A 27,863-nucleotide genomic window follows, 5' to 3' on the forward strand; every position below is an offset into this window, starting at 1 on the left:
GAGGGGGAGAATAAGAATACTAAAAGTGCCTGGCTTAAATAATAATCTACATCTGTGTTTTTTTAAAGATTAAATTTTCCTATTGGAGTTGCTACCTATAATTAACATGTTACGATCTGAATGTTTGTGGCCCCCTCCCCAAACTCATATTGAAACCTAATCTCCAATGCAATAATATTGAAAGGTGGTACCTTCAGAAGGTGCTTAGGTCATGGAAGATTCTGCCTTTATGAAAGGCATATTGCCTCATAGAAGAGGCTTCATCCCCTTTTACCCTCCCATCATTGAGGATTCAACCACAAGACACCATCCTGGAAGCAGAGAACAGTCCTTGACAGACATGCAATGTGCCAGCACCTTGATCTCAGACTTCCCAGCCACCCAACTATAAGAAAATAAATTTCTATTGTTTATGAATTACCTAAGCTAAATATTTTTTTTCTAGCAGCACAGATGGACTACAACAATATGAATTACTTACGTTGTTCTTCTAAAGTCTTTTTGAAGTGTAGGGTATTCTGGCATCTTTCTAATATCTTCCCAGTCTTTATCTTACAAAAAAAATTGAATATTGTTATGAAAAATAATGTTAATTTTACTCAAAATATAATTGGTTTAGTTTTAAAATATACATAAAACACACTTTATCTTTTGAAATATGACTCAAAATACTTTTTGCGGGGGGTACTTGGGCACTATTCGACCACTGAGGCACATCACCAGCCTTTTTTGTATTTTATTTAGAGACAGGGTCTCACTGAGTTGCTTAGTGCCTCACTGTTGTTGAGGCTGGCTTTGAACTCACAATCCTCCTGCTTTAGCCTCTGGAGCCGGTGGGATTACAGACATGGGCCACTGCACCCAGCTCAAAATACTATTTGAAAAAGAAAACAAATTACCTGCAGGAAATCCCATGACACTAAATATCCGATCAAGTTGATCATGATGAAAGGGATTGCTTGTTTTAATATCTTCCTGACGACAGTGAAAAATAGGTTCTGAAGTCAACAATTCAGCAAATATGCAACCTATTGCCCATATATCTATGAAGAAAAAAAATCAAGTTTTTATACAAATGTATTACATTTCCTTAGTTACAATTCCTGGATATAATTCTAACACACACATAAGAATACTTTTCAATAAAGCAATGTACAAAGAACAGCAAGTGTAGAAGAGAATATATACAGTATATATGTGACACGAAATAGCTGTATCATGTAACAGATTGGAAGCTAAATAAAGAACATTTACTTATAAGTTTCCTAAAAAATAAACTTAGAAAGAAATTAAATTTGGCAAGCAATAAATTTTAAGATTTACACAAAAATCTTCCTAGCCACTATTAATAATTTAATCATTGAAGCATTCATTGATAACCTAATACCAGGCACAATACTCAGATCTGACAGAGTCAAACACCATCATTCAATATGGTGATGTAATTCTTTTAATGCTATAAATGTGTAATGAATATGTCTAGACAGACAGCAAAAGCATTTGGAAAAACCCAACTTTTATCTGAAAGATTACTAGCCTCAGTTCTTTTCCCAACAAATTACAAGGTTTATGAGCTGATAAATAATACAAGCATGACTAGGACATGGTGGTACATGCCTGCGATCTCAGCAATTTGGGAGGCAGAAGCAGGAGGATTTTAAGTGGCCTCAGCAATTTAGTGAGAACCTGTCTCAAAATAAAAAATAAAAAGGGCTGGGGATGTAACTCAGTGGTAGAGTACCCCTGGGTTCAATCCAGGGGTACTCTACCACTGAAAAAACAGTGGTACTGAAAAAACAAAACACCACAAAACCAGCAATATATATATATATGTGTGTGTGTGTGTGTGTGTGTGTGTGTATGATACACACACACACACACACACACGTATGTATGTATTGCAGGACATAACTAGAGATACGGCTTATCTTAACAGGTCTGCTCTGATGCTATCCCACCCCCATCCTTAGGACAGAGTTAGGAAGCTTTAAAGGTTTTATAAGGGGCTAGGAATGTAGCTTAGAAGTAGGGAGTTTGTGCAGCATGATCAAGGACCTGGATTTGGTCCTCAGCACCATAAAAAATTTTTTTTTTAAGTTTTATTAACTAAAGTCACCAATTATAGATTATTCAATTGGGCTTTATATATTGAATGATTAGAATTTATATTCTGGGACTAAAATATTTAAAATGCTTTGCCAAATGTGTAAGTGAATTAATTTTTGTGAGATGTGTATCCACATTTGTCCCTTTAAATAAATGCCATTTAGTTATGTATTTTTAAAACAGATAATAATGCTAGGAATATGGTATAGTAAAAAAAGTACAGTGTTTAGTAGCCTATCAAATGTGAGAATCACATTCTGTAGATAAACTAGAGTTAAATAATATTCATTAGCTAAAATAATTGTCAGTATGATATTTTGTAAAAAGAGAAAATGCCAAGTGCAAAAAAAACATATAGTAATGCCTCTTTTATCTGATCCCATTCAGGAATGGTTTCCTTCCAGCTAAGTTAGCCTTCTGGATAATGGGAACATATCCCTTCAATAACCATTTTTTATTATACCATTACGTGCCATCATAAGGGATATAAAATATAATTTAATCCTCCTTAATGATGCAGCCAAGGTCATCAACATCATAAACATTCATCACACACGGTAGAGTAATAATACTGTTGAGTGTCTACTTTTTAATTCTTTTCTCTCTCCCACATCATGTTGGCTATCATTCTTGTCCCTGATGGTCCCATCTCTCTTCCTCCTGGATGCCTTTATCATACAGTCAACTGGGATGACTACTATATTGTTGTTGTTCATGTGTCTATCATGACCACGGTTTGTCTTTTATTCAAAACAGAACCCTGTATCTATACTTCCCCACAAACTGCTAAAATAAGGAATATCAAGTAGTGCTAAATTTTACTACAATTTCTGCCTCATATTAGCCTATAATTTTAAGTAGTTATCTGGCTCCTACATCAATCATCTCTGCCTCCTCCTCAGATCTCTTTCCTCAATCAATGGTTGTTCTCCTGATGCTTGTCCCCAATACACTGCCACTCCCCTCCCCACTAAATGTCATTCCATAAAACTCCACTGTTATCAAATCATCAAAATCTTTTTCCTATGCTCTGAATATACATACTCATTTCTGACATGGACTGGTATGGAGAAGAATGAGAATGAGTGATTATGTATGTGCTTATATACATATGCTATGAATATCTTTCAAGGCCAAAGATAATTGATTCAGGGAATTATTCTTTTCTCTGTCTTAACATCCTAACTCCTATTGAGAATGAATAATTAGGACTTTACTAAAATTAGAAACTAGTAATTATGTTTTTATCTTTAAATGGTAAATCTCATTTAGTGAGCAAGTAAGTTGCAAGCTTAAAATTCAATTTTAGTTCTCCTTACTGAGGAAATAAGAAATATACTTGGTTTTCAATTATACCCAATTCCCTTTATCTCCAAAAACTATTTTTATTTTAACAGAAGAAAATTTAATCAGAAAATAATTATAAAACTGTATTTTTCAAAGTATGGACTCTCAAAGTATGTGGGTCACACATACTGTGTGAACTGTGTGAAAAGTACATGTTAAAAATGGGTCTTACCATGAGTTGAGAATGAAACTGACTTTAGTGGAGCATCACTTAGCTTAACAAAAGGTATTGGCTGAATATGCCTTTTCTTAGAGAAAACACTCTCTTTTAGATATAGACTGTACTGGTAGTAGGTGAGGGCTACAGGCATATGGACATCTATGGGTACTACATCCTCTAGGTTATCCAACATCAGCCTGATTGTTCCAAGGCACCACCTGTTTCTTCCAACATTCTAACATTCTCTTTGGCTTATTTTTACTCACTCTCTTCCTATCCTCTGGTAGCTTCTGAGATTGCCTAAGGGATCTAACTGCTTCCAATAGTTGATAAGAAGAGACCTAAATAACAAAAAGTAAACATCATTCTAAAAAAAGTGTCAAAAATACAGTGCTACATTAAAAGTCATTTGTTGACATTTGTTGGGCCACTCCATCCCTTCCATTTTTGTCTGTAGTTCTTTCTTTACCCTCTACAGACAGCTGCCACTTTCCTCCATGGATCATATGGCCAATTGTGAGAACAAGGGCCTTATATCATCTCACATTCCTCTACTGCCAAACAAATACTGGTTTCCTCACAGCTCTGAGGCTACTCAGAGGCTTTACCATTAATTTAACAGAAGCATTTGACAGTATTTATGAGATATTTACAATATTACAGTTCTATGCTAGAGTATCAGTATCTGAGGAACATATAAACATATTCTAGGTGTTTGACTTTTACAGAAATCAGACCTCCTAATGAACGAGGACATTAATTTGTGTTTGCTTTTTTACCCATGAGCAGGCTAGGTATCAGTCTAATTTGTCCAAATGTGAGAACTTCCTTTGCAGTTCTTTGGGTGCCACCAGGTTTTCATAAGCAAGGATTGTGCTTCTTGTCAATTTTTAACATTATAATTTTAGTATCCTTGTTAAATATGACTCAACAAAAATAATTAAAGGTAGTCCAAACTGATATGAGCCTAACACCAATAAGCAGATAATCCAAATTAAGAAAGAAAATTTAAAGGAATACACTTGGGAAATGTCGGCAATTTATAGAAATAGACCTTCTACCAGCTATTATTTATTCACTCACTATGCTTCTTTTATTATCTCCAGATTTGAGGATGGCTCTCTCCAGCTGACTCTCAACCAACAGAGGGGATATTCTGAGGACACTGTAGTGACCAGGTAGCAAAATCTCTGAAGCCTCTGTTATAAAGCAGACTTAAGTCCCAGTAAGTGTGTTTATGACGGGGTTTCTTACTCAGTGCCCCAACCACCCTGTAGTGAGATAGCAAGCTGCTGAGCACAGTTAATCTTGCTCAACTAACTAGATTATATTTCCTACCTTGAAGGAGAAACTGCATTCTGATAACGAATGATAAAAGAGAAAGATAAGACATATAGTTCTTGCTGGAAAATATGGTGACTAACTTTCCCCCAAGTAAGAGTTCTTGCCAACACTGTATTACTCCTGCTTTTATATTTTTCTTTCTGTGAGAAAAACGATCCTAAACTTCTCTCTAGTTCTTCTGGTCAATAGTTAGGTGAGAATAAAATAAAATTTGCATGTTCTTATTTTCATAGCAACCTAATAGGATCAGATACCTCTATTCTCTAAAAGAAAATGCTTTCTTCTTTAAAAATGACCATATTCTCCTATTCAGTTCTAAAATCCAAATCTACTTGAATGTAAAATCCAGGAACATAGAAGATATCAGGATTTTAACAGAAAGATATAAGGTAGTTTTTACCACGTACTTTCATTATTATACCATTTGGTATTTATGAAAGCTCGATGCCAAGATAGCAAATCATGTTAGACCAACTTACCAATGGCCTTTGTATAATGCCTCGCACCAAGCAAAAGTTCTGGAGCCCGATACCAAAATGTCACAACTACTGGATCCAAATCTGCTAGTGGCTTTAGAGGAGAATTGAATAATCTGGCAAAACCCATGTCAGCTAAAAAATAAAATAAATTAATATAAAACTCAGTTTGACATGCTATTAGAACCATGCAAGGTTGATAAAATGGTCACTAACCTTATGAAGCAATGCTTTTCCTCTGGAAAAAATCACAGGTCTATGCCAAGCACTAAATGGGAATCACTTCATTTATCTTTAGTATCCCCCTGGATGTAGATATTACCATGGTGTCCATTTTACTGCTGAAGAAACTAAGGCCTAAAGGCTTGCCCCAAGCATCACTGAGCTAAGTTTAGTCAGAATTAAAATTCAGGTCTGACTTCAAATTTCTGGCTCTCAGAAACAATTATAATAATAATCTTAAATGTTTCTTAATATATAGAATAGTCTGAGAGTCTCCATGATCAGTCATGACTTCTATATACCTATATATCAAAGAACTGATTCTTACTTAGCTTAGTATGTGCTGCAGAAGCTCCTACATGCTCACATGAGCTGATTTATACATATCACTTCCTAACTCTACATTAGGTGACAGAATATTGGTAACTTGGATTTGGCTATGACAGGATATTTACATTATGGAAAGTAGCAAGTGTCACAAACTGAGATGGGAAATAGTCACTAATTGAAGGGTAACCAAAATATCACATGTGTTTCCAAGAGTATGCATAGAACATATAAGAGATAATTTGTTATAATTCACATTTAACAAAGGCCTACCAAAGCTAACTGATCTAAATATTAGGGGTATATAAAACTGAGTTATTAGTAAAATATGTTATTAGTAAAAGCATATTTATAACCATGATAAGGTTCCAGAGATCAATTTTCTTAAGATTTCATAAATAACAAATACCTGTGTCTAAAAACACTTTACAGTTTACAACTGGCTTTTATGTGCATCATATACCACCTCATTTAATCCGTTTTTTTTTTTTTTGGTGGGGGGTGGACCATAGATTGAACTCAGGTGCACTCAACCACTGAGCCACATCCCCAGCCCTATTTTGTATTTTATTTAGAGACAGGGTCTCACTGAGTTGCGTAACGCCTCGCCATTGCTGAGGCTGGCTTTGAACTCACGATCCTCCTGCCTCAGCTTTCCAAGCCACTGGGATTACAGGCATAGGCCACCACACCTGGCTTCATTTAATCATAATGAGACACTGATATAGTAAGTATTTTGCTCCCCACTTCTGAGATGAATAATCTAAGGCTCAAGGCAAGTTAAATGACTTTCCCAGGTTCACAGAGATAGTAAATAAAGATCTTCACTACTGAAAAACCCATGTTGTAATTTAGGAGCTACTTATTTTTTCTCTTCTTTTTGCAGTGCTGGGAATCGAATCCAGGGGCTTGCATATGCTAGGCAAGCTCTCTACCACTGAGCTACATTCCTAGCCCTTTTTGTATTTTGAAATGGCATCTAAGTTGCCCATGCTGGGCCCAAACTTTTGAACCGCCTACCTTAGCTTCCTAGATAGCTGGAATTACAGGTGTGTGACACTCTGCTCAGCTATTATCTACATTCTCATACACTAATCTGACATCCACAAATTATACATATGATAAATGCAAACCACAGAGACAAAGTCCCAAGAATGATAAACCTCTATGACTTGAAATATATAATAATCAATATATTTTGAGTACATAAGGGGCCTCAATATAAAATGTACAAACATACATAAAAGTTTCAACTACAGAGTATCATTTAATCTGAAATTAATGTATGATAATTTACACTGAAATCTTGATTTACTGTGATTTTATTTCCTTAGAGTTTGAATAAAATTTACAAGAACTTTCAGAGAATGCTTTTGGAGTATCCAGGTCTTTAAAAACAAAGCTATCCAAGGAAGCCTGTGCTGGTGCCTGCAGTTGTTGAACTAAATTTTCCTACAGCAAATAAAAATATTCAAGCATTTTACTAATATTACACCTATTATTCTACAATATTACACAATATTCAAAGCACTGTTTTATATATTTAATAGGTGTTATTGTTGATGGTAAGTATGTCATCACACAGATGAAAATGATTATATATGATAAATCAGATTAAACAATCAGATGCCGATTACTGTTGATGACAAAGTATGATGGAATGCTGTTTTATCCTTTGAAAAGCATTTTAAAGTAAAGGCTAAAGTCATCATTTCTCCTCTTATTTTCTACCTCCTTAGTTTTGTCTAAGTTTCATCTAATCACTGTCAGATTAAGTCAAGGCCAGAATGATACAATAGTCTTAATAATTCCTGCCTATTATATTAACTTCAAAGGAGCTTCAAACCATTTTTCAGATAATTACTAATTTAAACAAAAGATAACTAACTAAGTAACCATTACAACAACAGCTGGTTTAATTGAATTCTTCAATTAAATAGACAGGAGTAGCAGAATTCTGGTGTGGGTATTACTTAAGCAGTGTCAAATGAAAGAAAATTAGCAAAAAAATAAAATAAAATAAAAATCAGATATACCATCCAAAGAGTTTACATAACAAAATATATGGAGTAAATAAAATTAGCAAAGGGTTCTAAGAACTGTGAGAATAAAGGAAATTGTTACTGCTTTCTACTAGGTGCTAAATCCCTTGTGGGGAGGGTCTCTTCCAAGGTGTCATGTGGAACAGTGCTTAATAAACACTGGTGAAAGTGGACTAAATTTAAACTGTATCTTGAGCTGGATCCTGAAGGAAAAATCTTTTTAAATAGCAAAAAGGAAGGTAATACACATTTTGGCCTGGAAGTCTTTGGGTTGCTGGGGAAGAGAAGATTCAGATATAGGAAAGGGCATAAAATATTTTCCTTTCAACCAGGCATATTTTTCTTTTATGAGCCCCAAACAGAACTGTATTAAAACATTAATCACAGGCAATAGCATTATTTTTTTTTTTTCTTTTCCTGCAGTGCTAGGAACTGAAATCCAGGACCTTGCACATGCTAGGCAAGTACTTTACCATACCAATCCCTTCTCATTTTATTTTCAGAGAAGGTCTCCCTAAGTTGCTCAGGCTGGCCTGGAATTTGTGAACTTCCTGGGATGACAGGTATACACCATAACACCCAGAAGCCACTAGTGATTTTTTAAAACTAATGTGCAGACTGGGGATGTAGTTTATTGGTACAGTATTTCCCTGGGATGTGGGAGGCCCTGGGTTGGCTTCCCAGCACTAACAACATCAACATGACATCAAAACAAAATTTATGCCAGATGCAGTGGCACAGTCCTCTAATCCCAGTGATTCACAGGCCAAGGCACGAGGATCCCAAGTTCAAGGTCATCCTTGAACTTATTGAGACCTTCAACACCTTAGCAAGACTTTGTCTCAAAAAATAAAAAGGACTGAGAATGTAGCTCAGTGGTAACATGCCCCTGAATTCAATCTGCAGTACCAAAATAAATTTTAAAAAGACAGTAATTTAGTCAACTAGACCTTTATTATTTCTTACTTTCAATCCTGATTTTATCCCTAATCTTGGCTAAAATTCAATCCTAAAACTTTTAACATTAAGGTTATTAATTACCAACCAGACGATGGATTTTATGTTAAGGAGTAGTAAGAAGACATTAGATTTGGGTGACTGGGATATAGTAAATGACACAAACAAGAGAGAGTATAAGAAAATGATGATGAAGTTGGTTTGGAACAATGGAGTATAGACTGCCAGGAGGACAGCCAAATAGAAAGAAAAGAATTCAGCTAGGGTGACAGAATAGAATCTAACACCCAGATCTTAAAATCATTTTCATAGAATCAAGATTTTGAAATCAAATTTATCAATTCCCTAAAGAAGTAACTGTAGAAGGAGACCATGTTCCAAACCAATACTTAGGGTATCTTAAAATAACAGGTAAACTGGAGTAAGAGGCATTAATGAATGAAATGCAGAAGTAAAAAAAAAAGTGGCAGACAGAAAAATAGAATTATATGATGCCATATAGACCAAGGAAAAAGACAGTCTCAAGACCAGACAGGCCAGAGGAACAAATGGTTTATTGTAGTAAAGACGAACAGGAGTAAGGCAGGACACTGGGTTTGGTAAGCTAGGGGTCACAGATGTCCTTTTATAAAGCAGTTTTGATCAAGAGATAAATTAGATGCCAGACTATAACAAATTAGGGTAAGTGGAATCCAAAAGTGAACATCAAGGATGTTCCAGAAGTATAGGAATAAGAGTGGAATAAAAAATAGAACAAATGTTAAAGAAAACAACATGGATACAAGACTTATTTTAAAATCAGGAAAAGGACTATGAACGTTTGAAGCAAAGAAGAAACTTGAGAAGGGGAAAATGATAATACTATCATATAAGAATCTTAGGCAGGGCAGGGTGATATTTAGAAGATAGGAAAGGAACTAGTAAGTTCGACTTTGGAAGGGAAGAGTAACTCTATCTGAGGTTATTTCATAGGCAGAGTTGTGTTGACAAAAAGTGGAAGTGAGCGAGGTCACACAACCAACTCTGACATTAACAGATGTTTGTTTGTTGTTAGCCATGTAGTCTCAGGACTAGGAACCCAAGTCCTATCTTTGAAAGACTAAATAAGCTACTAACTGTCTAAATCCAGCTTTCCTTATCTACATTATAAATGAAATAACATTGAAGGCACAATCCCTTTTACTCTTTCACCTGTACCTCGTAAAATGTAGGTACTTTAAAAATGCGGATAAGAAAAAGAGTGTGAGTATAAAACACAAATAAGTGAGGAGGAGTAGAAAAGGGAGGGGGAAAGATAAGAGGTATAGCAGCCCCAGGTAATTAATTAACATTAATACTTTTTTGAATAAAGCTGAATGCAAACTCAGAGTAGAATTTTAATGAAAGCGAAGTTGGTTTAGAGCTTCTTCAGAAATAGGTTAGGAAAGTAATGGAAGAAGTCGAAAACTAAGCAGCAGGACAGACTCAGGTGAAGCAGGAAAGCATGAGTTTGTTTTAGGTCAACTTAGCGCCTTCTCTAGCAGAGTATATTCTAATAGCAAAGAAAGTAGGCTGATAAAACAAATTTAAAGTCCTTTTAAAAAGCACTGGACATGGGCTGGACTTGAGCTCAGTGGTAGAGTGCTTGTCTAGCACATATGAGGCACTGGATTCGACCCTTAGCAACACATAAAAATCAAGAAAGAAAGAAGGTATTTATCCATCTATAACTAAAAAATTTTTTTAAAAATTGAACATCCAATAAACATAATTTCTATGAAAATAAATTAGACAAAGCATTTCTTAGCTCATTTTTTAGGTATAAATAATGTTAATTTCTTTTAGACCCTTCAAGTAAGTATGAAAGGCTATAAACATATATTTATTGGGAAAAAATGTCAGTCCCTGGCACAGGATATGCAGGCCAAGAGTGGGGGAGTGAGGAAAACATGTGAGGGTCTCTATGTATTAAGTCAAGGGGGATATATTCAGGGAAAGGACATTTGGTAAGGTTAAGGAAAAAAAACGAGATTTATGGGATTATGTTTAGGGTAACTCTGCAGGACAGTGGTAGTAAGTAACATAAACACATGCTTGGGACATTGTATGGGAGTGAATGTCTTCGTGGGCTTCCTTGTCAATTCCCAGTGATTTCTCAACTTAGAATTACAGAATCTTATTGCGGGGGAGGGGTTGAGGTTTTATAGACTATACACCTACATTTTCCAACATCTTTTCTAAAAATAATGTGCAGAAGTAATTTTAAAATTAACTTCTTAAATAAGAGTATTAAATAGGGAAACCGTCTTTGAAGGAATTTCAGCTTCTTAATAAATTATTTAAGGAGTAATTACCTACCTATTTTGACTCTCCCTCTCTCGGGACCTTCTCCCATTACTAGGATATTTGCTGGTTTCTAGAAATAAAAATAGAGCATTCAAATTACTGTTTATTCCTTTGACATGCTCTAAAATGGAAAAACTTCTTATAATATGAAAATAGCATTTGTGCATTTTCATCAAAACTAAACTTAAAATCAAATAGCAAGCACCTTCTACATAGTTAAAGCACTCAACACACTTGAAGTTAGCACTAACTTTACATAAACATCCTTGCCATGGAAACATAACTTATTTTCAAAATTATGCCATTCAAATAATTACAAAACAATTAAAGTTATTGTTTATAATCATCTCACACAAAAAAATAGTAATAACAATTTTAAAACCTGCATAAGTTATATAAACTGATTATTGCCCAGAACAAAGAGTTTGCATGGATGAAAATTTTTTATATAAAAATTTCAAACCACAATAAAATTGCCTTCACTTAAATAAATCAAATGGAACATTCTTTGCTAAATATTCCTAACCTGCCATAGGAAAACATGACCAACATTTAACAGACTCCATTAAAATTCATATGTACATGCAAAAGTAAGAAACTCCAAATATAATTTCAAAATGTAGAAAAGTAAAAACCAAGGTTAATACAGAGCTATATAAAGAAAATGAGTAGGCGGTAAATGTATCTACCATCTTTTAAGCTATCTTTATCTTCAGACATTTGGAAAAAGAAACTGTGCAGAGAGATTTGGGGTGGGAAGAGGCAAGTGAGTCTTTGTCGAGAAAATTTGTGTTTAAATTTACTGAATTCATTTATTTAATCGATGAATATGTTTTAATGTCTTCTAGGGGCAAAGAACCATACCTAAGCATTAAGAGGAAAAACTAAAACATCATAAAACCAAGATCCTAATCTCCAGATGCTCACTATGTAGAAAAAAAAAATGGAAGTTTTGTATAATATTAGAAGCTTGGCCTGAGGCCCTTCTTCCATTAGAGATTTAACTGGGCTACCTTTATGATCCCTCTCAATCTGCTAATTTTTTAAAGCATTTCAATGAAAACAATAATTACTACTTTTTAGAAGTTCAAAGTCAGAAGTGATTAACTAGAGATTTCATTATTGAGGGAAATGTTCACCGGGGGTAAGGGTGAGAACTATATCCATTTGTAGATCCTGAAAAATGAACAGCAATCAGCATGGCAGAGTAGAGGAAGAGTGAGAGCACCAGAGCATCACAGAAGGTGAAAAATCTGTGAATGGGTATACTGAGGATACAATAAGAAGTCTGACTTAGCAGGAGAAGGCTCATGTTGGGGGAAGTTGGATGAAACTGGACTATGGATAGTCTTAAATACCAGGTGAAGTAATCTGAGCTTTATACTACAGGTAGTGAGATTATAGGAAAGGTGGAATAACAGAACTGGGCATGAAGTGATAAGGGACCAGAGAGGAAGAAATGGAGCTGAGAAGTGTTTAGAGGAGAACTTTGTGACTACTTGAAATCAAAGATTAAGAAAGAGTGATAAAGATTGCACCAAAGTTTTCTGAATCTATGTGCTCAAAAGAATGATAGTGCCTTTTATGGAAATAGAAAAGTTATGAGAGATACTGGTTTGGGATGGGGAACAACAAAGAGTAGCTGACATTAAGTTTGAGTAACATGAGATGCCTAAGTCATACTAGCCAGGGGAGTGAAAATAAGAAAATTTGGATTTGAAAGTTATTGCCATTACAGTGTAATAATTAAAAATGTGAGACAGGATTAATTCACCATAGAAAAATAAGAAAAATAACATCAGATAAAAACTGATGAATGAATAAATTTCCAAATTCAAGTTTGGAAAAAGAATCAAGTTTGGTAACTACTTATCAAAGATACATTATTACTGTACTGCAGACCTTTAGGGAAAAAAATTTAAAGACCTTGACTTTGTCAAGAAGCATAAGCCTAGTAAGGCAAGTTGGGACAGACAGATTTTTTAGAATAGAGTGCATATTATAAAAAGTGACAAAATAGAAAAGTACCAAAAGAATGATTCTTTTCAGTGAATATCAGATAGTCTTTAGGAAGATGACTTTGGATGACTACAAGTAAACAGGACACAGATTTATTAAGAAGAAACAAAAGAATGACTGTTTCGGCAAACGGAACCCTACAGGTAAGAACACAGTCACATAAAAACACAGATATACCATATTAAGAGCCTGTATGAGTATTTTTATGTGAGTAGAGCATAGAATGCTTTGTACAGAAATAAGACTAGAAAACTATGTTGGGAATAAAATACCACATTAAAAAAACTAGAATCTATTCTATAGGCAAAGCAAAACAAGACAATGAGATAATATCTATTTAAGAAAGTAAGTCTGGAAACAATATGAAGGATAGATTGGAAGGACAGATGAATCAATGACCAATGAAGCACAAAGTAGAGGTTGGAAATGAGCTACAATAGTCTAGGGAAAAGTACAACTTAATCTGCGGCAATGGTCACAGAGGAACACAAAAACATTTCAAGGTAAAAGTTCAAGACTTGTCATCATTGTTTTTTTACACCATTCTCTCCATCCTCATTTATTCAACAAATATTGATTATATGCATACTAAGCAATAGACAATGGTTTTGATGTGAGAAATGTGACAGAAAAAAAAAACAGGAAAAATTCTTGCCCTTTTGGAGTTTATATTCTAGTGGAAAGAGAATAAATAAGTATATACATAGTACATCACATATTATAAGTAATATGGAAATAAAGAAAACAAGGAGACTGCCATATCTTGTATTATGGCTAACCAAGTGTTCTAAGGGACCCTGCCCTTACAGAACAATTATATGCAGCATAAGGAAAATTTCTCAAAGTGTCCCTTATCTCACAGGGGTCAAAGATATCTACAACAACTTTCAGCCTCTGAATAATGTATCCTTATGGATGGAGAGTTAAGAAAAGGCAGAATGGACCTCAGAGCAGATACTAAATACACAATTCCCTTGGGACATGGAACCCTGAATCATCAACCAGGTGAGGAAGTTGAGTCTTCTATTCTACAATTGCCAAGACCCTGAAGGGAACTAAACCTAGATACCACCAGAAGAAGCAAAAGCAAAACCTTTCCAGAGGCAAAAAACTTCCCAACTTAGGCCTGAGGAATCATGTTTCCATAATGAATTAAAATCAGAATCCATTCATATGCTATTGACAAGAGGTAACCTAAATGAAGGACCCTAAAAGCTAAAAATTTAAGAATGTTTAAAAATATATTAACTGCTTAAGGAAAGCTGAGTCAAGCACAGAAATGTCAGACTAAATAATTTTGAAGACAAAAGCATAATTATTAGGTCCAGAAATGGTCAGTATATAATGATACAAAGTTCAATTTACCAGAAAGAGGCAACGATTCTATACTTGTTACGTTTTACTTATACACACACATATAAACACACACACACTTATGTATGTATGTACGTATATATGTGTTTAAAACTTGATATAACTTCAGGGAGAAAAAAGACCAATGATAATATAGCTTTTTAAATACTGATATTTCAAGCAGACAAAGATTAGTTTTGTATACTACCCAAAGAATACAATTAACAAGGATGAACTAGTGGGTATATACTCAACTTTTTACCCAATAATTAGAGAATATATGTTTTTCCCTCTCAGGCACATTTACAAATGTTGATTATATACCAACAGGTCTCAAGAAATTGTTATTAAATGGACTATGTTCTCTGACTACAATTCAATTAACTTAAAGTCAATTATAAAAATATAAATTTAAAACAGAATATTTCTAACGAACTCAGAAGTAAAAGGAGAAATCATAAAGAAAATTAAAATACTCAGGAATGAAATATTTAAAATACTTCATTTCAAAACCTGTGAAACGCAGCTAATACAATACTATATTATAAGGAAATTTATAAATTAACTATGTTAGGAAAAAAGTAAGCCTGGAAATAATGAATTAAGAGGACAAGAAGAAAGAAAGGAAGAGGAGAGGAAGGAGGAGGAAGAAAAGGATGCAGCAGCAGCTACTGCTCAAGAAAATAAACAAAAAGAGAGTAGAAGGAAAAAGACAAAGAAAAAGGGCAGAAATTTATGAACCCGAGAGGATTTATGAAGTCCATGGGACAAGTGGAACAAGAAGAGAGAGGTACAAAATAAACAACATTACAAATGAAGAAAAAAAAAACATAACTATGATCCAGTGGAGGACAGAAAGATAAAAGAATCCTATGAAGAACTTAACTAATTTGAAAACGTATACATAATAGCCAAAGTCAAGAAAATGTAGCCTAAAAAACTGATTCAAAATGAATTAGAAAACCTGAAGAAATTAAGAAGCACTGAATTAAGTTGAAACTGTAGTTTATCTGACTATTCCTATTAGGCCAGTTTAATCTTGATAGCAAAACCAGACAAAGCATGAAAAAGAAAAATTTCAGAATAATTTCACTCTTCAGTATAGATTTAAAAAATTTAAACAAAATATCAGTAAATCAAATCTAGGAAACAAGAATACCAATATAGTCTAACATGAGAAAATCCATACAAGTCTATAAAGATGAAAATGATACAATCATTTTGATAGATGCTGAAAAAGCAGTGGATAAAATTTAATACTCGTTCATAATAAAAATTATCAGCAACTTAGACTAGGAAAAAATTTTCTTTTCTTTTTCTTTTTTTGTTGATGGACCTTTATTTTATTTGTTTATTTATATGTGGTGCTAGAAATCGAATGCAGTGCCTCACACATAGGCGGCAAGTGCTCTACTGCTGAACTATAATTCCAGCCCCGGGAAACAATTTTCTTAATTTGATAAAGGGTATATATCAAAATCTAAGAAGAAAACACTGGAAATACTCCCTTTAAGATTGGTAATAGCACATGTCTGTAATCTTAGCAACTTGGGAAGCTAAGGCAGGAGGATCCCAAGTTCCAAAGTAAGCAATTTAGTGAAACCCTTTCAAAAAATTAAAAGGGTTGGGGATGCAGCTTAGTGGTAGAGCACCCCTAGATTCAATCCCCAGTAACACACACACACACACACACACACACACACAAATTCAGGGATGTCCACTATCATCACTTCTAAAGTTAACATGTATTGTAAATACAACGCTATAGGTCAATATTAAAGGCACATGAATTATAAAGACAGAAATAAAACTATTCAGATGATTTCATTATCTACATCAAAAAACTCAAAAGATAAATTATTAGCAATCATAGAAGGTTTTAGAAAGATATCTGGCTAATTGAATAATATAAAAAAGTCAATGCATTTCTATATTTTAGTAAAAGTAAGAGCTAGGAAATATATATATTTCAAAGCCAACGCTTCTATAGCAACAAGAACTATACAGTATTTAGGAATAAATTAACAAAGGATGTTATGGTTTAGATGTGGTGTCCCCCAAAAGCTCATGTGAGAGAATGCAAAAAGGTTTGAAGGAGAAATGACTGGGTTATAGACTTAACCTAACCAGTGAATTAATCCTCTTGATAGGGATTAAGTAAGTAGTAATTGAAGTGGTAGGGTGTAGCTAGAGGTGGTGGGAATTGGGGCGTGGTTTGGGGGTGTATACATCTAGCCAGTGGAGTCTTTCTTTCTCTGCTTCTTGATCACCAGGTAAGCTGCTTCCCTCTGCCACAGTCTTCCACCATGATGTTCTGCCTCACCTCAAGCCCTGAGGAAAGGAGCTGACCTTCTGTGGATTAAGACCTCTGAAACCCTGAGCCCTCAAATACGCTTTTCCTTCTCTACAATTGTTCTGGTCAGATCTTTTAGTCATAGCAGCAAAAAAGCTGATAAAACAAAGGATGCACATGATACATATGAAATCTTATTTTAAATGACATAAAGAAGTCCTAAATAAAGACCTCATGTTTAGAGATAAAAAGACTCAATGTAGTAAAGATATCAATTCTCCTCATATTTATTTTTAAATTCAATGTGATTTCAATTAAAAAATCCCATTAGAGTTTTTGTAATGGGGGAGGTAGGACTTGAAAAGCTGATTCTAAAAAGAGCAAAGGGCTAAGAATAGCCAAGATACAAAGAATATTATACAGGGGATTGAGGAGTGGGAATAGGAATCTGGCTCAAAACCAAATACCAAAGCTTGTTTTAGAGCTATGATAATTATCAGTGTGATGGTAGTACAGGAATAGATAAACTAATCAATGATGGAAACCATGATAATGACAGAAGAACAACTTGAGATCAATGGAAAAAGGAGCAACTATTTTAAAAACGATGCTGTAACAACAGATGAGGATTTGTATAAATGTGAAAAAATAAAATGAATCATCACCTTCTCTCTCTCCCCCCCACACACATACATCAATTGCGACCAAAGATCTAAATAACACACACATCAATTTCAACTGAAGATCTAAATAAAAAGTAAACCTTTAGAACTTCAGAGAAAAAGTCTGAGAACATCTTTTTTGATCCTGAGGTAGATTTAAATTTCTTAAGACAAGTCACAAAAAACTCTGATCATAAAAGACTGAGAAATTTGACTATGTTATAATAACTTCCAATCATCAAAAAATAACGAGAAAATTTAAAATCAAAGCACAAACTGGAAGAAGTACTTATAACACACACAAGCAAGAAAGATTAAAGAAATCATACAAGTTAAAATGAAAAACAACCAAACAGAAAAATGAGCAAAATGTCCAGATAATCAACTAAAGCATAAATTTTTAGTAAGTATTATGAAAAAGATGTTCAACCCAACCAATAAGGGAAATGTAAAGTAAGATCACAACGGACACTATTTTATACTTACTAGATTGGTTAAAAATTAAGAATAGGAAGTAGATCAATGGAAATTCCTATACATTGCTGGTAGGAGTATAAACTGGTATAACTTCTTTGGAAAACAATTTGACAACATCTTGCAAAAGTAAACAAATGCATACCCTTTGACTCAGTAATTCTATTTTTAGATATACCATAGAATGTTCATAATACCAGTTTGTATTTTTTTTTAAATGTGGTAGAGTAACACAAAATTTTAAAATAGTAGTGAAAAAAGTCACTGAATTATAAACAAATGTAAAAACATGTTCAAATTGTGGAGGCACTGAATTAAAAAAGCAAGTTTTAGAAGACTACATACATACAACAGGATACCATTTTCAAAAAGCTTAAAATCAGGCAGAGCTAAATATACTAAATGAGATAAATCTTTTCTCTCCCCTTGCCCCAGTATTGGAATTCTCTGAGGAGTGGAAATAGGAATCTGGACCCAGAAGTCCTTTCCAACTGAGCTACATCCCATTCCTTATTTATTTACTTGTTATTTTTAGACAGGGTCTCACTAAAGTGCCTCAAACTTGCAATCCCACTACATCTGCCTCCCAGGTCACTGGGATTCCAAGTGTGTGCCATCTTACCCAGGAAGATAAATCCATTTTTAAATAGAAGAGAATAACTGATTCAAATCCAGGATATTTGTTCCCTCTTGGGAGGAGGTAGGAGAATATGGAACAACAAATAAAAGCATACTATTGGTAATCTTCTAGTTACTGAGTTAAGTGACAGGTTCTTGACAATTCACTGTATTTTTATGCCTTATGACATACAAATATTTTAGATATTCTTTTGTACGTACATATTCAGAAGATAATGAAGACAGAAAATAAAGCAAGGAATAGGGATAGGTACTGTTTTGAATAAACTGATAAGGTGTTATCTTCGACATTGTTTAAGCATTCTTTTCTCTTCAGAGAAAGCCTTCTGGAGAAAGTAACATTTTGCATAAGACCTGAAGGAGGTACAATAGTGAGCCAGCTGGATGTCTAAGGAAAGAGCAGTCCAGGCAGAAGAGCAACTTGCAAGGCTTGAGGCAAAAGTGTGCCTGGACAAATCAGATACAAAAACATATCAAAAAGATCGTGCACCATGATCAACTGGGATTCATCCCCGGGATGCAAGGTTGGTTCAACATATGGAAATCAATAAATGTAATTCATCACATCAACAGACTTAAAGATAAGAACCATATGATCATCTCAATAGATGCAGAGAAAGCATTCGACAAAATACAGCATCCCTTTATGTTCAAAACACTAGAAAAACTAGGGATAACAGGAACTTACCTCAACATTGTAAAAGCTACCTACACTAAGCCTCAGGCCAGCATCATTCTAAACTGAGAAAAACTGAAGGCATTCCTCTAAAATCTGGAGCAAAACAGGGATGCCCTCTCTCAACACTTCTATTCAACACAGTTCTTGACACACTGGCCAGAGCAATTAGACAGACGAAAGAAATTAAAGGAATAACTATAGGAAAAGAAGAACTTAAACTATCACTATTTGCTGATGATATGATTCTATACCTAGAATATCTAAAAAAGTCTACCAAGAAACTTCAAGAACTAGTAAATGAATTCAACAAAGTGGCAGGATATAAAATCAACACCCATAAATCAAAGGCATTTCTATATATCAGTGACAAATCCTCTGAAAAGGAAATGAGGAAAACTACCTCATTCACAATACCCTCAAAAAATAAAATAAAATATTTAGGAATCAACTTAACAAAAGAGGTGAAAGATCTTTACAATGAAAACTATAGAACCCTAAAGAGAGAAATAGAAGAAGACCTTAGAAGATGGAAAGATCTACCTTGCTCATGGATAGGAGAATTAATATTATTAAAATGACCATACTACCAAAAGTACTATACAGGTTCAATGCAATTCCAATCAAAATTCCAATGGCATTCCTCATAGAAATAGGAAAAGCAATCATGAAATTCATCTGGAAAACTAAGAGACCCAGGAAGAGTGAAATAGGTGGTATCGCTGTACCAGACCTTAAACTATACTACAGAGCAATAGTAACAAAAACAGCATGGTACTGGCACCAAAACAGGCTGTAGACCAATGGTACAGAATAGAGGACACAGAGACTAACCCACAAAATTACAACTACCTTATATTAGACAAAGGTGCCAAAAGCATGCACTGGAGAAAGGATAGCATCTTCAACAAATGGTGCTGGGAAAACTGGAAATCCATATGCAACAAAATGAAATCGAATCCCTATCTCTCACCATACACAAAAGTTAACTCAAAATGGATCAAGGTTCTAGAGATTAAACTAGAGACTCTGTGTCTAATAGAAGAAAAAGTAGGCCCTAATCTCCATCACGTGGGACTAGGCCCCAACTTCCTTAGCACAAGAATTAAAACCAAGAATTAACAAATGAGATGGATTCAAACTAAAAAGTTTTTTCTCAGCAAAAGAAATAATATGTGAGGTGAATAGGGAGCCTACATCCTGGGAACAAATTTTTACCCCTCACACATCAGATAGAGCTCTAATCTCTAGGGTATATAAAGAGCTCAACAAGATAAGCACCAATAAAACAAATAATTCAATCAATAAATGGGCCAAGGACCTGAACAGACACTTCTCAGAAGAGGATATACAATCAATCAACAAATATATGAAAAAATGCTCATCATCTCTAGCAATCAGAGAAATGCAAATTAAAACTAAGATACGCTAAGATACCATCTCACTCCAGTAAGAGTGGCAGCCATTATGAAGACAAACAACAAGAGGTGCTGGCAAGGATGCGGAGAAAAAGGTACACTCATACACTGATGGTGGGACTGCAAATTGGTGTAGCCAATATGGAAAGCAGTATGGAGATTCCTTGGAAAGCTGGGAATGGAACCACCATTTGACCCAGCTATTCCTCTCTTCGGACTATACCCAAAGGACCTAAAAACAGCATACTACAGGGACACAGCCACATCAATGTTTATAGCAGCACAATTCACAATAGCTAAAATGTGGAGCCAACCTAGATGTCCTTCAGTGGATGAATGGATTAAAAATGTGATATTTATATACAATGGAATATTACTCAGCAATAAAAAAGAATAAGATCATGGCATTTGCAGGGAAATGGATGGCATTAGGGAAGATTATGCTAAGTGAAGTTAGCCAATCCCCAAAACACAAATGCCAAATGTCTTCTCTGATGTAAGGGGGGTGACTCAAAATGGGGTTGGGAGGGAGAGCAAGGGAGGAAGATTACCTCTAGATAGGGAATAGGGGTGGGAGGGAAAGGGAGGGAGAAGGGGAATAGCATGGATGGTGGAAGGAGACCCTCATCATTATACAAAATACATGTATGAAGATGTGAATTTGGTGTCAACATACCTTATATACAATCAGAGATATGATAAATTGTGGTATAAAGGTGTATTAAGAATTGTAATGCAAATAATAATATAATAATAATTTTTAAAATACAATATAGGGCTAGGGATGTGGCTCAGTGGTTGAGTGTCCCAAGCCCTAGTACCAAAAAGAAAGAAAAAAATCCATAAAGCTCATATTCAGAAATTTAAAAAAAAATAAAAGTGTGCCTGGAGTGAACTAGAGATATGGCTAAGGAGAACCATGGCATTAGGAAGGACAGAATAATACAGTTGTGATGATTATAGAGAAAGGAAACCCAAGGAAGGGCTTACTTGCTGTTTTAAATATTCTGCTTATAGATCAAGTCACTTTAGTAACTGGAACTGGCTACCTTCTTGAGCACGTCTAGCCTGTGCTCTGAGAGTTGGTGAGGGCTGCCATAGGTTTGCAGATGGGCAAGAGCAAGGACATGATGTCTGTAGCAGTTAGGGAGAATCTTGATGAGCTAGCAGGTTAGCCAGCTGGAGAAAGAGTAGAGGTAACTGATTGGAGTCAATGTGAGAGGAGAAGAGTAAGTAGTAGGAGAAATGGAGAATTAAGACAAAGATTGGAGAGGGGTTTTAATCATAGAGTCACACAGGAACTAGGAAAGATTTTAGGTTTTATATGACTAGAATTAGCATCATTCTGTTATTTTATCCTTCTTTTTTACCCTTAACTTTTAAATAGTTGTATAATATAGATGGATGGATGGATGGATGGATGGATGGATGGATGGATAGATGGGTAGGTAGGACAGGGAGGAACACAGGTTGATTTTGGTATTCTGCCCAATCTCTGATGGCAGGATTTGGAAAGATTGTCATTTACCATGACATTATGTATTTCTGTGATGTTTGATTTTGTAAAATTTAGTTATTTACAATAAGAGAAACGTATATTTAAAAATAAAATAAAAAATAAATACTACTAGAGAAAATAAAGGGAGGGGGGAAAAAACAATGAAACAACCTGTGAAGAAAATCAAAGGTAAAAAAAAAACCTATATAGAACAGGATTCTAGACAATAAGAGAATTTAAAAAGGAAGAAGTAGCTACAAGTGGAATGAATAATTAGAAGGTCACTGGCAACTCAGTGAAAATAATCTCTCTGCAGTTACAGAAACCAGGCACAGTGAATGTGGCCCAAATAAGTGAAAAGAAGGTAATGCAGATTTACAGTATAATTTTAAAGGCCTTAATGAGAATGCGACTTCTAGGGGACATAATTTTTAAAGTTGTAAACTTTCAAACAAATCATCTTACATACCACTTGCTATACAGTATTTGTTAACACCAAAAGTTTGAGTTTAGGCACTTTCAAAATAAAGACAGTAAGATAAAACATAATTTTTAAGTATGAGATATGGGAGCAAAAACTGCTTTATAAAATAAATAAAATACAATAAGAACTACCAAATGTGAGAACTACAGGAAGCAGGTTTTATATCACTTAACTAACTCTTGTTAGACATTCTTTCAATCGCACTGTTGAAACAACAAGAACAATGAATGAGGACACACAAACAGAAGCAAGAGAGAGTCTAGCTAGCACTGAAGTTAGAAAATACCTTTGGGAAACATACTTGAAGCCTATCCTATGGAAGCTCTATGTACAAGGTCTCTACACAGAGTCTGAGATGAGGGCAGAGGCATAGTTAGGGGAACAGTAGTCTATGAGTTCTTCCATAAAGTCTGAGAAAGAAACCTAGAGCTTGGGCTCTTACCCACAGGTACATTAAGACCTAGAATTGCACAGGGGAATAATTTTAAAATATTCATCCCTTCACTGGGACTACCTGTCCCCTTCAGAACAAGTAAATAAATGTTAAGGTCACAAGATATTTTATGTTTCAAAGTAACAATATAAACAAAATAAATTATACAATCAACATGAAAATGTGTTTAACTTTTCAAAGTATTCATTTTTCTTTTCTCTTTTTCTTTGCAGGGGTGTGGGGGAGGGCTGCCGTGGAGTCCTGGGAATTGAACTCAGGGGCACTCAACCACTGAGCCACATCCCCAGCCCTATTTTGTATTTTATTTACAGACAGGGTCTCACTGAGTTGATTAGCACCTCGCCATTGCTGAGGCTGGCTTTGAACTCACAATTCTTCTGTCTCAGTCTCTGGAGAGCCACTGGGATTACACGCATGTGCCACCGTGCCCAGCTCTTTTCTCTCACATGGGTATGTGCATGGTGGTATTGATTCAACCCAAAGTCTTATCTCATGCATGCTAGGCAAGTGCGCTACCTCTGACCTACATCACCCCTTTTTTATTTAATTTTAAGACATGGTCTAAATTGCCCAGGCTGAACTTGAAATCCTCCTGACTCAACTTACTGTGTGGCTGGGATTACAGACATGTGCCACTGTGCCCAGAAACTTCATTTTTCTATAGGGTCTTTGGGGCAAATTTCAGAATACCTCCATCCAAGCAAGATTCCATGCTGAATTATATACACAGATGTTTCATTTTTAAACATTTTTTAGTTGTCAATGAATCTTTATGTATATGCAGTGCAGAGAATCGAACCCATGCCTTACACATGATAGGCAAGTACTCTACCACTGTGCTATGACCCCAGCCCTTATATTTAATTTTAAAAAGACCACCTACAGTGATTACTTTCAGTGAAAGTATATGTATTGTTTAAAAAAGAAAACTTCAGTTCACACACATAACCCATACCCACACACAAATCTAAATGATGAAGAAAGGATACCAAAATTGTTCTGACCTAGTTACATCCCAATTAACATAGACTATGCTTTACTAAAACTCCTATTCTTACTGTGAACAAAAAATGCCAGCTGTGAAAGAAAGTGATACTGCTGGGTTTGCACACTTTGGTTACCATAGAAACAGTAGAAATGGCAGTAGTTGGATGGCTCACATTTAAGTTATCAGCAATAAAATCAGACAAATCAATTCTACAAGGTTTGCTTTAGTTCAATTGTATTTTCAAGGCAAAAGAGAAAGAAATAATGGGATAAATAAAACAACCACTCAGAAGATATCACTGAAATATCTGTATTTTTGCAGAATTTAGTTAATTCAATTTATATTCATGATGCTCTACATGCACTCCAGATTTGCTTTTTCCCTTTTATAGTATCTTTTTTTCCACAGGATTGAATTTATTTCAGTTAACTGGCATCATAAATAGAACAGCCTTAAAGATACACAGTCATTCTACCACATTTGCTTTTCATTCCCCACCCCAAGACATTTAGAACAAATATATGAAACTCACAATATGACTCTTATCAGCACCAATCGGGGAAGACAGAAAAACCCAAACACAATTGTCTACAATCCTGAATAATAGGAACAAGAACAATCAGAATGTCAATTGGACTGGTTTCTAAAAACAATGAACAGTGCAGGCCTGATATTAATGACTACAACTGTACTTTTATTTAAACATAGTGTTGGCACAATTCCCTTTACATTTGCTACAGAAGAACATTCCCAGGAGAAAACCTTCAGTTCATGTTCCTTTCTGTACACTGTTCTTCATTGTTCACCCCAAACAAATAAGATTGTGTTGCAGCAAATAGGACAAATAACTACTAAGAGTAAGGTCTATGCTTTCTTTTATTTAGCAAACACAATGGTCATTTACAAATCGTATTAGTCTATCATAACTGTTTAGCCCTTAAAATAACCTCATTAATTGGATAATAGAATCTATATTTAAAAATTATAGAGAATGTGATCATTGTGATTGCAACTTCCTAGAAGGCAGAGAGGAAGTTCTGTCACTGTATATCTGTTGAAATCTAAGCATATCATAAATAATTTTTTTAAAAGAAAACTTATGTTGAATGAATAAACAAACAAACAAATGAATTACTAATGGTCCTTTGATAGGTGACTTCCCAATTTTAAAAGAAGTGTCAGAAAACTAGAAAAAGCACTTACCCCAAATGATACCAAGCTCACTCCTGAACATAGGTTCTTTGAAAATTCTGATTCTGGTTTATTTGAGGATTTCAGAAGTCACCTACGTGCTGAGACTCCCAAGTGTAGACTTCTAGGGCTCTAATCCTGCACTGTACCTTAGAGTTATGTCAGTTGTATATTGTCCATCTCTACAATCATCACAATGAACCTTGTCCAAACTGAATTACCTTTCCCTTTCAAAACCGCCTCTTTTTGCAGTATTCGCTTCTCAGTCAACAAAAGCAGAAGTCTGAACTCCATTCTGTCTTTTATCCCTCAAATCTAATCAATCCTCAAATATGACTTCAGTCCTAAATATTTACCTATTATCTTCCCTCTTCTTTATGCTGTTCACCTCTGCCCTAGGTCTTCATGACTTCTCAACTAACTGACTTGAACAACCTGATAAAGCTACTCTCCCTGAATCCTCAAACCAACCCTCCTTAACTGTCTCAGTGGTCTGTCTTTAAAACTTGACCAGCTCAGGAAACTGGCAAACGGAAAAATCCATACTTCTAAACAGGGCAATTAAGAACCACCATTACTGGTTCCTACACCTTTCTCTCTTTTTTAAAATTCTTTGTTTTGGTTTGGATATGAAGTGTCCCACAAAGGCTCATATATTGAAGGCCTGTCTCCAAAGCAGCAGTGTTCAGAGGTGGAACCCTTGGAAAATGATTGGATCATGCAGGTTCTGACCTTACTGGTGGACTAATCCATTGATGGTACATGCTCCCCACCCCTTCACCCCCATACTCCCCACCCCCTGCTCGAGGACCTCCTGCTATTTCTCTCCCCTCTTTTAAGGCTTCTGAATGAAGTTTCTACTTTGGAGCTGGCTGACCATGACTGAAATATGAGCAAAAATAAATCTTTCCTCCTAAATTTTCTTTTTGTTGTCCCAGCAACAAAAAGCAAGCCTGTGTCCTTTAATGTAAGCTGTCTCCTCTACCTGAAATCCTCTCCTCCTCCACTCATTTTTACCTTATTAATTTCTACTCACCCTTTTAATTTCAGCTCAGTATGGACCTTCAAGAGAGTCCCTATCTAAGCTAGTTAAATGTTCTACATCTGTATTCTGAATTCCTTAGGCTTATTAGCTAATCCTTAAATGTATCTCATAATTTTTTATAACCCTGTTGTTTTATGATTATCTGTTTTATTAAATCTTCCCGCCATACACCCACTGGGGGAAGCAACTGTATTACTTCCTGTATTCCCAGTGCTCTGCATAGTGTCTGGTATATGGGTTTTTGTTTTGGTTTGTTGGTGGTTTTTTGTTTGTTTGTTTTTGTACTGGGGATTAAACCCAGGGATGCTTAACCACTGAGCCATGACCCCAGCCCTTTTATATTTTTTGTTTTGAAACAGGGTCTTGCTAATTGCTGAGGATGGCTTTGAACTTGTGATCCTCTGCAGTCTCTCAAGACCCTGAGATTACAGACATGCACCACTGTGCCTGGCTCTGTACATGCTAAGAAGTTAAAATATGTTGGTAAAGCAAATACTTTAAGTCTGCAAACAAGTATCCCCACCATGGGAATACAGTTAAAAAATAGATAATCTAGTTAAAAATTATAGTTAGGTTTTAAAATTATATTAGTGTCATATTTTAGGTACTTCTGGATTAAATGTGTCTTTCTATTCAGAGAAACTCACCACTGTTTATGCTGTTTATTTCCAAGTAAAATGTATTTCCAGCTGGAAGTTTCATGCTTACAGGTAGATGCAGGCTATCTTACATCAGGAGTAGCATATACTATTAAATGCTGTGATTAATTTCATTTTACCTTAAACTAGGCTGGGAATATCCGTAACACAACACTTATGTTAATCAAACTTTGATACTCACAATACAATGCCTGCCAACACAGCACTGCCAACAGTTAACAATGCACTTCTTTGTCTGCCTTTTAGAAGTGGTTACAGGCCTGAATAGCAGAGATAAGGTTTTCTTTTTTTCTAACAAAAACTAATAAAACACAACCATTATTAAAACATAGTATTAGATCCAACATGGCGGCCGGCAAGGAAGCAGCACTTTCAGTATCTCCACATTAACCGGATCAGAAACACCCATTAAAACAGCTACATTCTACCTACTGAGGAACTTCTAGCAAAATTCCGCTGAAAGGAGACCTGCCAGGAATTAGTAAGTTATATTAGAGGTGACAGTTGGTCCCAGACAAGTGAATCTTGGCCGGCCACGCGGGCGCAGAGGTCCAATCCCGCAGCCACTGCCCAACCGGCTCTGCGAGCGGCCCCCGGCGGCCCAGGGCAGCGAGAAGGGTCCCTGCCTGGCCCAGCAGACGGCCCCCGCCATCCCGGCTCTCCTGGCGGCCCGGCTCGCTCTGTGATCGGCCACCCCGCCCGCC

General features: G+C 35.4%; 1 protein-coding gene across 6 annotated transcripts in view; it reads right to left on the minus strand.

Moving 5' to 3' along the window:
* Window positions 1–27,863, minus strand: part of Cdk19 (cyclin dependent kinase 19) — a 145,042-nt gene that overhangs the window by 12,383 nt on the left and 104,796 nt on the right. For 4 of the 6 annotated variants that reach the window (XM_015500157.2, XM_048788208.1, XM_048788180.1 and 1 more), the window contains 4 exons: window positions 11,319–11,376; window positions 5,437–5,568; window positions 900–1,043; window positions 482–551 (listed from right to left, as the gene is read on the minus strand). In XM_015500157.2, the coding sequence (XP_015355643.1) occupies window positions 482–551; window positions 900–1,043; window positions 5,437–5,568; window positions 11,319–11,376 (404 nt within the window). The remainder of the gene's footprint in view (window positions 1–481; window positions 552–899; window positions 1,044–5,436; window positions 5,569–11,318; window positions 11,377–27,863) is intronic. The other 2 variants (XM_048788232.1, XM_048788223.1) reach the window with 2 other exon arrangements.

This window comes from Marmota marmota, unplaced genomic scaffold, assembly GCF_001458135.2.
Source record: "Marmota marmota marmota unplaced genomic scaffold, marMar, whole genome shotgun sequence".
Taxonomy (NCBI): domain Eukaryota; kingdom Metazoa; phylum Chordata; class Mammalia; order Rodentia; family Sciuridae; genus Marmota; species Marmota marmota.